General features: G+C 36.6%; 1 protein-coding gene across 2 annotated transcripts; it reads left to right on the top strand.

The window, feature by feature from the left end:
* The first annotated feature begins 6,471 nt into the window (after positions 1-6,471).
* Positions 6,472-11,953, top strand: LOC119986516 (protein NRT1/ PTR FAMILY 2.9-like). Of its 2 annotated transcripts, XM_038831103.1 has the most exons (5): positions 6,472-6,658; positions 6,765-6,982; positions 7,072-7,628; positions 8,300-9,224; positions 11,894-11,953. In XM_038831103.1, the coding sequence occupies exons 1-4, from the start codon at positions 6,514-6,516 to the stop codon at positions 9,201-9,203; spliced, it is 1,824 nt and encodes a 607-aa protein (XP_038687031.1). In that variant the 5' UTR covers positions 6,472-6,513; the 3' UTR covers positions 9,204-9,224; positions 11,894-11,953. The 2 variants fall into 2 exon arrangements, with proteins under 2 accessions (XP_038687031.1, XP_038687029.1); XM_038831101.1 differs by lacking the exon at positions 11,894-11,953 and having other exon boundaries at positions 6,473-6,658; positions 8,300-9,540.
* Positions 11,954-12,099: the final 146 nt, after the last annotated feature.

Below are 12,099 nucleotides of genomic sequence, written 5' to 3'. Positions count from 1 at the left end.
GTTTTAATCTAGTGGATGAAAATGAACGTGAAACACAACATCCATATTACAAGTGGATGGTTTTTGCTTATTATCTTTCACTCACATTTCTAGTTAAATTTATTATATCTCTAGGTATTTTGTGGGACAACTTTCATACATGGTTTATTTGTTTTTTCTTTTTTTTTTCCTTGGGAATGTCCCAATATTGCTTTGTATTGATACTGCTTTTGGCCATATCTCCTGATATGCCATCTTGTTTCTTTTTTGTTTTTGTTGAATTTATTGTGCCTTATCAAAAAAAAAAAATCTTATATAGAGAGGAATGCATTTTTGAAATTTGAAATTAAATTTTTTTTTCAAAATTTAAAATTTGAACATATCAGTGCAAGTGTTTTCAAAAACCAGCATATGAGCATGTTATTCACACATTATCCAGCCAAGCAATGGTCACAACTCTTATGTGCACACTGGACTTCCTAGTATCATGACACTCCAACAAAAGGCAGCTTGGTAGGCTCAAAAAAATAAAGATTAAAAAAATGAGACCATACCAGATCAAACCATATTCTCAGTGGCATCTCTACCCAATGAACTCAAGAATCCAATAGATTACATAAACCCCACTCCAGCTCATATTCTCTAAGACTCTACATCTCGAAATCTTTCATCCATAGAACGGAATTCCACCAAGAGGTATTCCACAGAGCTTTTCTTACCTTGCTCTCTCCCCCATCAAATCTGACCGTTGCTCTAACCTTTTTTAGAGAAACAAAACCCCAGGAATTTAGTTACAACCCTAAAAAAATGTCTTATATTTATACCGAAAAATTGCAGTCCCATAATCTGTCTTGAAACTGCATGTTCTGGACCATCTGTCTGGGCATCTTGTAGGGGTATCCGGACACCACCTCCCATTCTTACATTGTGCAATCTAGTCTTTTTTTGATGAAAGAGGATGATATCTCCAAAATTCATTGATAATATTTCACTTGTAGCTCAGGAATACCGTTGTACGTTTGTCTTCTAAGCATAAAAGCTAGCTCATGTCTATTTTGTGTAACTTGTATCTTTGAATTCACATGAATGCTTGAGCCTTGTAGCATTTGGGGACCATTTTATTTTTGGGGACGGTTAAATACACCGTTATTTTTGTTAAATACAACATCAAGTGTTTATATGTTGAAAGGATAATTTAGCGAATTCAATGCGTGTATTAATTAAGTGTGTGAAGTTAATACAAATCTATGTGAAAATATCGGCTCCCATTTTCAAAACCTACTCATTGAACAATTTTGGGACTATTTCACTTTTTGTTACTAAACTATCCTGATATTTTCCTTGAATTCTCAGAAATACCTTTGTTTTCACATTCAATAAATAAATTATTAATTTGACAGGTGTAATAAATTATTAAATAAATAAATAAATCTGACGGGCATAAAAATAAAAAAATATATGTAATATATTTTATAATATAAATATGTAAGAATTTAGACCGCCTAAAAAAAAGAATTACTTGAATTGTGGAACAATTAGATATTTAGTTGTTCCTGTTTATGGTAAAATGTATAAATACTATCATACGTAATTTGCCACATAATTTTAAACAGCATATATGCTATTATCATAAATTGAACCAAACAATCCTAATATTAATATTAGACAACATATATACTATCATTTAAATCAATATATATGGTACTTTCAAAATCGTCCACCAAATAGACCCATAAAATCTAGAAGGAGATATTATTGATTGTGTTGTTAAAAGAAAGCAACTATCTTTTTTGATAACCCTCTTTTAAAGGACCACTAGATTCTAATTGAAAGTAATATCAATAAATTAATGAGTGTCTAGTTGTGCTTTTATAATGGTTTATGTACTTAATTAACAAATAGTTTTTCTTGCCAAATAACCAGACAATGCCTAAATCAATATATATATATCATTTGATTTATACCTAAAAAAAAATTTTATTATTGAGATATTATTTTTCACTCATATGCATATTGCATGTACTGTAATATATAGTATGCATCCACTGCGTAGTAGTGCTTGTACTGCTTTATATATATGATGCCGTCGACGCATATATTGCACGCACTGTTATTATGGTGCATCAAACGGACCCATAATTTGCAGTGGCTAGTAATCGCACAACAAAAACAATTTATGGTGCAGTGGCAAGTATAAGTCTGTGGCAGCCATCAATCTCAGAGCGCAATGAATACAGTAGAGTTCATATTTGGGAAAAGATATGCAGATCTGAATACCATTAAAGTAGGATGACTGTTAGTATATATTTCTATCCACAACATCAGTGCGCCCATTTGCCATTCGAACTTGGGTATGGTATATATAGCAACTTTCTTGTGTTGGCCCAAGCATGGGTCCTCCTAGGTTTGTGCACATGAATCATGATGTTTGTTTAGTAACATTATAAAAAAACAGTAAACATTTGATAAGGTCCATGTACAAGAAATAATGAGTGTGAGAGCTTTCTACGACAACATTAAGCATCCACAATGGTGTTATTTGTGCACACACTCCAAATTTTATTAAATTATATTCTTTTTCTTCTCCTATTTCTTAGATGGCACAATTTATTTGGATGACTGGGTCCCACAACCTACACTATTCATCAACACTTCATACCTTCCAACACTCTATACTCATTTTTTTTATTTTATCTCTCTTCCTTTTCATCGTCTCTCTATTTCTTTTCATCATATCTCTCTTACTTTTCATCACATATCTCTTCCTTTTTCATCATCTCTCTTCACTATTCATCAATTATCATACACTTCAAAGATCAAGTATGCACTAATTTTTCAAGTGTCATTTTTTTTTACAAGTGTGCATGTAGTGCTTAACTTATCAAGAAAGTATCATCTCAAGTACTCATTGTGAACATCTAACACTTAATTTATCAAGAAAATATCATCTAAAGTACTTTAAAATCATCCCATTGTGGATGCTCTAATGTATACAATGACAGCTTCATCGTATGTCACCTTATGAAATCAATGGCGCATTTGGTAGAACGATCGGAATGATTTTGAATGTTAATGGAGAAGCTGTGGAAAAAAAAAAGCTAAAAATTACGTAATATGTTGTGAGGTGTTTGACAAGGTTTTGAAAACCGAACCAATCCTTGAACTAAAAAACCCTTCGATTCACGGTTTAAATGGTAAACCGGGATCAAAATCGAGTTCGACTAGTCAAATTTATCGGACCGGACAAGTGCTCAGTCACCGGTTGAACCGGTTCTACCGGCCTGTCCTGTCCGATCAGGTTTTCAAAACCCTAGTGTTTGATAAACTAGAAACTGATGCGAAAGTCTCCTCATAATCAACATGAAGTAGATATAGAAAGGATGTTAGATAAGTCGCTGGTGCGAAACTCTCCTCATAATCAATACATACTCTAGAGTGAACTCAAAGCATAATAGGATCCTCTGATTATTTTGGATTGTTGTCATGTTATTTGCAGTGTCGGCCCGTGCCCAAAGCAGACAAAGCTGGGGATTTGGGCATCAACTGGCACAGTGCACCAAATAATGTTTTTTTTATACCCAACCTGTACTGCTCTACATAAACGAAAACAAATAACATCTTTCCTCGTGTGTCTCTGCAAATCTTTCATTGCACGTATGAACGAAAAGTCTTGTAACATAATTACTCATTTACATCAGTTTGAGCTTGTTTTATTTTATGTTTCAATTTGAGAGGCCATTTAAATGGGTTCTCGACATCAAAATTTATGAGATATCTCAACTTCACCAGGCCCTACATTTTTCAAAATTTACTACATGAGATCATATTTGCGAGGTTTAATTTTAACTAAAACATTATGAGTTGCAAATTTTCTTTTTGTCAATAGGGTACCACTTTACGGTGTTGTTTGGGGTATTAAAGTGACTAGGGCCGGCCCTGGTTATTTGAGATTGCTAATGTTATTTCTTATTTTGATGGACTTTGATTCTACATATTCTCTCGGTTTTTGTTAGATATATCCCACATCGGTTGGTTATGTGAAACATATGTTGAATGTAAGGGCAAGCCTCCTCTCACTTCAAAAAAACCTTTTCCTAGGCTTGAGTGTTGGGCATAGCCCACTTGTTTGGACCTAAGGAGAAACAAAGTCGTGCGGGTCCGATGTATTCACGGGAATCGGACATCCCAAAGCTGACAATATTGTTGGTGTGTATGGGGGTGTGAATTTACAACATGGTATTGGAGTAGGCCGTCGGGGTTGAAAACTCCACGTGTGCCTGACACGAGGTACCCAAGTATGGCTCTCGACCCACACACGTGCGGAGGATGTTGATATATCCCACATCGGTTGGTTATGTGAAGCATATGCTGAATATAAGGGCAAGCATCTTCTCACTTCCAAAAGACTTTTTCCTAGGTTTGAGTGAGTTGGGCCTAACTCACTTGCTTGGACCTAAGGAGAAACAAAATCGTGCGGACCCGATATATCCACTAGAACTGAACAATTCAAAACGGACAATATTATTGGTGTGTATGAGGGTGTGGATTTATAACAATTTTTTTTTAATGATTTTTCAGAATTCTTTTTTTAAAATTTATTACACCGCTCGGCCTTTTCAACTGGTTCTCCTCACCGGTATGATTTCGATTTCGGGATCTAAAACATTGGTTTCTAACATTAGGATATCCATCGGAAAAATCCATAAGTTTTGTCCAATAATTTGAAAATCATCTAGGAGAAGATAAAGCCTAAGAAAGTATACGATACTACTTTTAGTCACTTATCTCTATCATTTGGAAGACGAAAAGAGGAACTTGCATGAGCCGGGTCAACTCTTCTTTGCGCCTCTAAGTGGAAAAGTACGAATTCGCAATGAAAAGGTCCCTACAATGAAAACCTGCATTTCCGAGTTAAGGGTCCCCTCCAATGAAAACCTGCAGTTTCAATCATAGGCATCCGTATTGTTTATTACTGTGGGGTTCAGTCTTTTTTCTTTTTTGCTTTAACAAACATAATGGACGGTGGTGATTTAAAGTGCAGATAAATCTACTGCAGGTTACCCCCTGCTTCTTCATCGTATCCACAGAAGAGTTAATGTGTCCACAGAAGAGTTAATGTGAAGATAAGACATGAATAGCAGTGCCGTACAAGGTGAGCTCCACCAGTATTAATGAATCATGAATGGTGTTGAATCTTTAACCAAGATAGCTTTGACAACTCATATCATATGAGTTGTGGTCCACAGTTGATATATATATATGTATAGTTGGAGAGTAGTGTAAGAGAGATTCTTCATGCAAGGACAAATTGACTATTAATTATAACCAGATCTTTCTTTAATGAGGACAAACCAAATACAAAGCATGAAAAAGTGTGGGACTTGATTTCTGTTAGTGATTGTTAACCTCACCAATACTAACTAAGCAGAAAGTAGAAAAGAAAAGAAGATAAGATAAAGAAAGAAGAGACTGAAAATTGGCATAATCACAACTGGTTTTCACTATTAGTCATAAAAAAATAGGGGTGACAAAAAAATCGATTTCGGGTCGATTCTGGGTTGGACAACAGCGCACGTGTTTACGAAGCCATTACATGTTTGAAGCTTAACCCATATTAGATTTCGGATGTACTTAATTGACCAAAGCTAGATTGGTTTAAATCCGAACAAATAAATTGAACAGTAACCTAATTCGGGTTAAGGTTCGGACGATTAGGTTAGGGTCCGGACAAGTAAATCGGACAAAATTTATATGTTTGGACCCGGATTTCAGACATAAAATTTTATGTCCAAACTTGCTTTAATTCGAGTCGAACAAATTCGATTATCCGGATCGAACATAATTTTACCACCCCATAAAAAAGATTGATATCATATATTTATACTACCCACTCATTTGATATTTTTGTTTTTCATTGTCTAGAAAATATAAAAACAACCCCCAAAAACGCATTTGATTATACATTTTAGAAAATACGGAAAACATAAGATCATTCGAAAATATAAAATATAAAATGTAAAGCTAAAACAGAAAACAAACAAGACGGAACCATAAATTTTATAGACACTAATTTTGGAATATATTATCCATCTACCGTCTATCCCCTTCAACCTGTTCATCCCATTGAACAACCCAAAAAACGCATTTGATTATCCATTTTTAAAAAATACGGAAAACAAAAAATCACTTGAGAACATAAAACGGGAAAAAATTAACGTTTTCTCCATAATTGTAACCAACATTATTGTTCCTTAGAAAACAGAAAAAAAAAACAAAAAGAAGGAAAATTGAGACACTAAATGAAAAACATAAACCAAACAAACCCTAAATCCTACATGTACTAATTTTATAAAATTATGATCCATCTACCGTCTGTACCCTTCAACTTGTTCACCCCACTGACCGCTCAAAGAGGGCAGGCAAGGTAGGCCATCACTCAACAATTTCCTATTTTCACACTTTACTATCTCACTTATAAAATGCAACACCATAGAATCCCACAAAATAAAGCTGAGTGAGGGTTTTTTGCAGACCATGGAGAAGAGTGACTCTAGTAGAAGAGAAACTATGGAGAAGAACAGTAAGAAAACAATGAACATAGAGAAATCTATCACAACTGAGACTCATGAGAATCCCAAAATTAACTACAGGGGATGGAAAGCCATGCCTTTTATCATTGGTGAGAAAGTTCATTCATTCATTCATTCTTCTCTTCCAAAATCTTCACTGAATTTGAGCGCTTATTGAATGTACTCTGTAATAATACTCTGTAATGTCTGTCACAGGGAATGAGACATTTGAGAAGCTTGGAGCCATCGGAACGTTGTCGAATCTCTTGATCTATCTAACAACTGTGTTCAACATGAAGAGCATCACTGCTGCAACTATCATCAACATCTTCAATGGTACAACCAATTTTGGTACCTTTATTGGAGCTTTTCTTTGTGACACTTACTTCGGTCGCTACAAGACGCTTGGGTTCGCTACAGTCGCCTCCTTTTTGGTACTAACATCGCTTCACATCAGCTCCTTATTCAACTCAGATGAAAATTTTCATAAATTGTTAATTGTTCTGCTGCAATTTTGGTGAAGGGACTACTAGTTATACAACTAACTGCCGCGATCTCATCGCTGCATCCAAAACACTGCGGAAACGATGAAATTAGATGCCAAGCACCGTCCGTGGGGCAAATGGCGTTCTTAATGTGTGGATTTGGGCTGCTGATTATCGGAGCAGGCGGTGTGAGACCCTGCAATCTGGCGTTTGGGGCAGACCAATTTAACCCTGGAACGGAGGCCGGAAAACGGGGGATTAATAGTTTCTTCAATTGGTATTTCTTCACATTCACTTTTGCACAGATGGTGTCGTTGACACTAATCATCTATGTGCAATCCAATATCAGTTGGGCTCTTGGGTTAGGGATTCCAGCAGCTTTGATGCTTATATCTTGTGCACTCTTCTTCATGGGTTCTAAAATATATGTCAAAGTGAAAGCAACTGGTAGTCCAATGACCAGTGTTGTGCAGGTTCTGGTGGTTTCCTTCAAGAAAAGACATTTGAAGCCTCTGGAGCAACCTTGGGAATCTCTTTTCCACTACATCCCTAGCTCCTCTATCAACTCTAAGCTTCCTTATTCAGACCAATTCAGGTACAAACTCTCTTTTTTTTAAGCTGATTTTTGAATTACTCTCAAGTTAAGACCATAAACTCCTTATATGATGCGGTCGGAAACTAACGATTAAGACTAAACCAATGTTTAACTTAGAATATCAACATTGGAATTCACTAGAGAGAAAGCACTCTCAAAATTTTGATTAATTTCATCAAAGCAACAAGATGACAAGATGTCCAGAAACATGAAAGGCTCAAAATAGAGTGGGGTTAGTGAAATGACATTAGTCTTCACAATCACGACGAAACGAGTTTCTCAGTCAAATTTCGTGCAATTATGAGATAATGATTTTTCGATCCCACTAATTGGTTTGCTTGTAATTAATTTTAAACTTACGCATGTCAGTTGTTTTATCACAGCATAGAGGCCCCACCTGTGGGTCCCACTAGTTGGTTTGCTTGTAATTAATTTTAAACTTACTCATGTCAGTTGTTTTATCACAGCAAGGAGGCCCCACCTGTGGGTTCCACAAGTAAAAAAAACACGGAGCTACGTAAGTTTAAACGTACACACGCCCGTATGGGAGATTCGGTGCTTATATCATTATGACAAACACCATAAAACTGTGAATTTTCCTAACTTAGATTTTTCTTGAAACAAACAGAGCATAAGAACATTAACACACATACAAATATTGTTGGTCTCAGATTTCTTGACAAAGCAGCAATTCGGACCCAAGAAGACGGAATAAACCCGGATGGTTCTCCGACTAATCCTTGGAAACTTTGCAGCATTCAGCAAGTGGAAGAAGTGAAATGCTTGTTGAGAGTGATTCCTATTTGGGTAGCAGCAATTTTCTACCATATTGCCAATGTCCAACAACACACATATGTAGTGTTCCAAGCACTTCAAATGGACAGAAGCCTTGGAAAAAGCAGCTTCAAGATTCCGGCTGCATCCTACAGTGTATTTCTAATGCTTAGCATGACAATCTGGATACCAATCTACGATCGAATCGTCGTCCCTTTCCTTCGAAGGATCACCGGAAAACAAGGCGGGATCACGCTTCTTCAAAGAATGGGAGTAGGCATGTTTCTGGCTGCAGTAACAATGCTAGTATCAGCCGCTGTGGAGGAGCGACGCCGGACTATCGCGCTAACGGAACACACACTTGGAATTGTTCCAAGAAGAGGAACCATTTCATCGATGTCCGGGTTATGGTTAATTCCTCAGCTCACCATAGCAGGATTGTCCGAGGCGTTCGGGGCGATCGGGCAAGTTGAGTTTTATTACAAGCAATTCCCTGAGAACATGAGAAGCATTGGTGGGTCATTGTTCTTTTGTGGGATGGCTGGTTCAAGTTACTTGAGTAGTCTACTGATAACAATCATTCATCAAGCCACAAAGGGAGCTCCAACTGGGAATTGGTTACCAGAAGATCTAAACAAGGGGAGATTGGATTACTTCTACTACTTGATTGCTGCTCTGGAATTCGTAAATTTCGGATACTTTTTAATGTGTTCGAGATGGTACAAGTACAAAGGAGGGAGAGACTCCAATTCCATTCATGTTAATGGAGAAATGAAGGAACCAGAGAAGTCTTCAGTTTAATCAAGTTAATGGAGATAGGAAGTAACTCACTTCATATGTGCTTGCATAAAATGTTATATTTAGTTATAATTATTTTACGTTTAATAGGTCATTGTGTAATTATGTACCATTTGGATTGGGTGATAGCGTAGTTGGTAGATCTCTCTAAGTCAAACTATATGGACGGGGTATGTCCTGAGTTTGATTCTCATTAAGAGTAATACTCTAACGATCATAAACGGGCACTTGTGATTTCTTTATTAGTCGTCAAACCGGATTATTATAGCTTTAATTTTAATTGTTCTTAATTGAAAGAAATATAAGTACCAAATAAAAGAGAAGTTAGAAATTTTATATATTTGATTTGGATCTTTCTCTTGTTATTTTGAATAATTATTTCACAATTATTTTATGAATGCTCTCATGAGAGTCTAAGGATAAAAATCCTTTATGGGATTTAACCCATGACAAGTCAAAGTTCTTGTCTTGTCATTGCAAAGCACATCCATGCCAGCCATCTCTTCTATTGCAGTCATTCTCTTTGGGTTTAGGATATTTAAACCCTCTCTATTTTAAACCCCATCCCTACCCTATATTATCTTTCCATTTTATGTCTTGTCACATATACATATACATATTTTATATATATATATATTAAAAAAATCACATTCTTATATCTTTTTCATATTTTTTTCACCCATTTTTTTTATTGATTTTGATTAATATTTTTGGTTTTTATTAAATTTTCAAATTATCATTTTCCTTTTTAATTTTTCTATAAATAAAAGATAAATCATATTTTTTGATATTAATTTGATAATTTTTCAAGATAGACAATAATTTATTCAAGTACATGAACAAAAGTTTCGGAAGAAGGTTTGATGAATCCATATGAGTGCATGCACATATCGAATCATTTCGGATACGGAGTAGCCCATGCAACTGCGCAAGTATGCCTACAGTGAACTCATTCAGGTGTTATGGGACGCATTGGATAATCCCTTGTCAAACCAACTTTGACATAGTGATTACCATTTACGTGCCCTATAGCGATGGCAACGCGCTAATAGGGTGGTGGAGGAGCTGTACGTAGTGGTAGATATGTCCAACTCTCTGCATGATGAAGAACATGTAATATATCACATTGTATGCAAAAGCAATCAATAGACCCATGTGTAATATCCTGACTCGATTATACACTATTCATAGTACTTTGACGCGTTGATCGAGATGGAGTGAACCTCGGTAATTGTAAATCGAGATTTGGGGAGAATAAAAAATTAAATCAAGATAAAAATATGAATATATTTTTAATAAATGGGGGATTTAAAAAGAAAATTATTGGTGCAAGAATCACTCAAATTAGATTTAAATTGGATTTATTGTGAATTTTTGAAGTTAATTGGAACATTTTATTAAGGGGTATTTTTGAAAGTAAAAGATTGTATAAAAGAAAATTAAAAAATAAAAAATTTTACAAATACACCCTCTTCTTACACGATTCTCTCTCTCCTCTTTCTCTCTCTCAAACGGGTTCAACGGTGATTTCCTGATTCCGACGACGGTGGTGGTCATGGTTGGTACCAAAAGGAGCGTATGGACGAGACGAACATAACTCAACTTGAATCAGGTTGAACGGAGCTCCGGTTTGGGAGAAATCGGGGATTGAAGTTCCGATCACAGTGAACTTCCTTTGGTCGATCCGGTCGATTCCGGCAATGGTTTGACTTGTTTCAGGTACCTATGAGTTCATCTCATCGAGCTCTTCAATTTGGTGTAAGATTTGGCAGGTTTGGGTGGCCGGATCGCCGGCGGTGGTGTTGAATGGGTTTGGGTTTGGGTCGAGTCTGGCCGAGTTGACCCGGTTTAACCCATTCTACCCGGTTTGACCCATTTGACCCGATTTAACCCGGTTTGACCCATTTGACTTGGTTTGACCCGGTTTGACCGTTGACCATAGTCGATCGAACGTATTTTAATTGTATTTTCGTATATATTGTTTTTCGATGTAGATGGTGATCCCGATTGAGATTCGAAACGGGTTTGACTTTCGGAGTCAGGGGTTAATCAGGAACGCGTGCTTGGTATTTGCATCCTGATTTCCAGGTAGGGGTTTTCGTGTCTTTCGCTTGTGATTCTAAAGTTTCGGTTTCACGGAGGCTTCTGTTGATTTCCGGGGATGGAAATACGACATGTTTGCATGTTTTATTTATATTCCCTGTTGATTATCAATGTTGGTATGCTTTTAGAAGTGAGGTGATTGGAGGTGGTTGATGTAGACTGTGGGGCTCACATGGGAGCCCAATATATTGAATTATGATGGATTATACAATAAACTAGGTACGTATCTATAGACCGTCTGAGGTGAGGTGCATCACAGGGGACGCTCTCTGGTGTAGGCTATGCTATCGGGATATCCGATCCTCATCCAGTTTCGGTGTGGACCTGGACTGGGAGACACCCTACGGGGATTAAGGTGGGTCCAGGGGTGGATTATGGATTATGGATTACCGAAAACTGGTGTTTGTGGTTATGGTGCTGTATAGCCTTATCGGCTGTCATGTTACTTGGTTGAATTACTAATAGTTACATATTTATTGTACTTCATATTATGCTTCATATTCCTTGATTTCTTATTTATGGATATCGGTGTTCCCTTTCGAGGCCCTACTGAGTTTCTTGGCTCACCCCTCTTCTTGTTTCCCTTTCAGGTGAGATGGATATAGGTGACGATGGTCAGCAGCGGGACGCATGAGCTGGTGTGTAGTCTCGAGCTGATTATTTAGCCGAGTGGGTATTGTATTTTGTATATATTACATATTTACTTAGTTTGATCTCGGGTAGATATGTCTTCTTATTTCCGCTGTTGTATAGATACTCCGATGGTTTTGGTGGGTGTATGTATGGTATTTTGGAG

This window comes from Tripterygium wilfordii, chromosome 20 (assembly GCF_013401445.1).
Source record: "Tripterygium wilfordii isolate XIE 37 chromosome 20, ASM1340144v1, whole genome shotgun sequence".
Classification (NCBI taxonomy): domain Eukaryota; kingdom Viridiplantae; phylum Streptophyta; class Magnoliopsida; order Celastrales; family Celastraceae; genus Tripterygium; species Tripterygium wilfordii.
The sequence above is the reverse complement of the archived record's forward strand: the minus strand, read 5'-3'. Positions and strand labels throughout refer to the sequence as shown.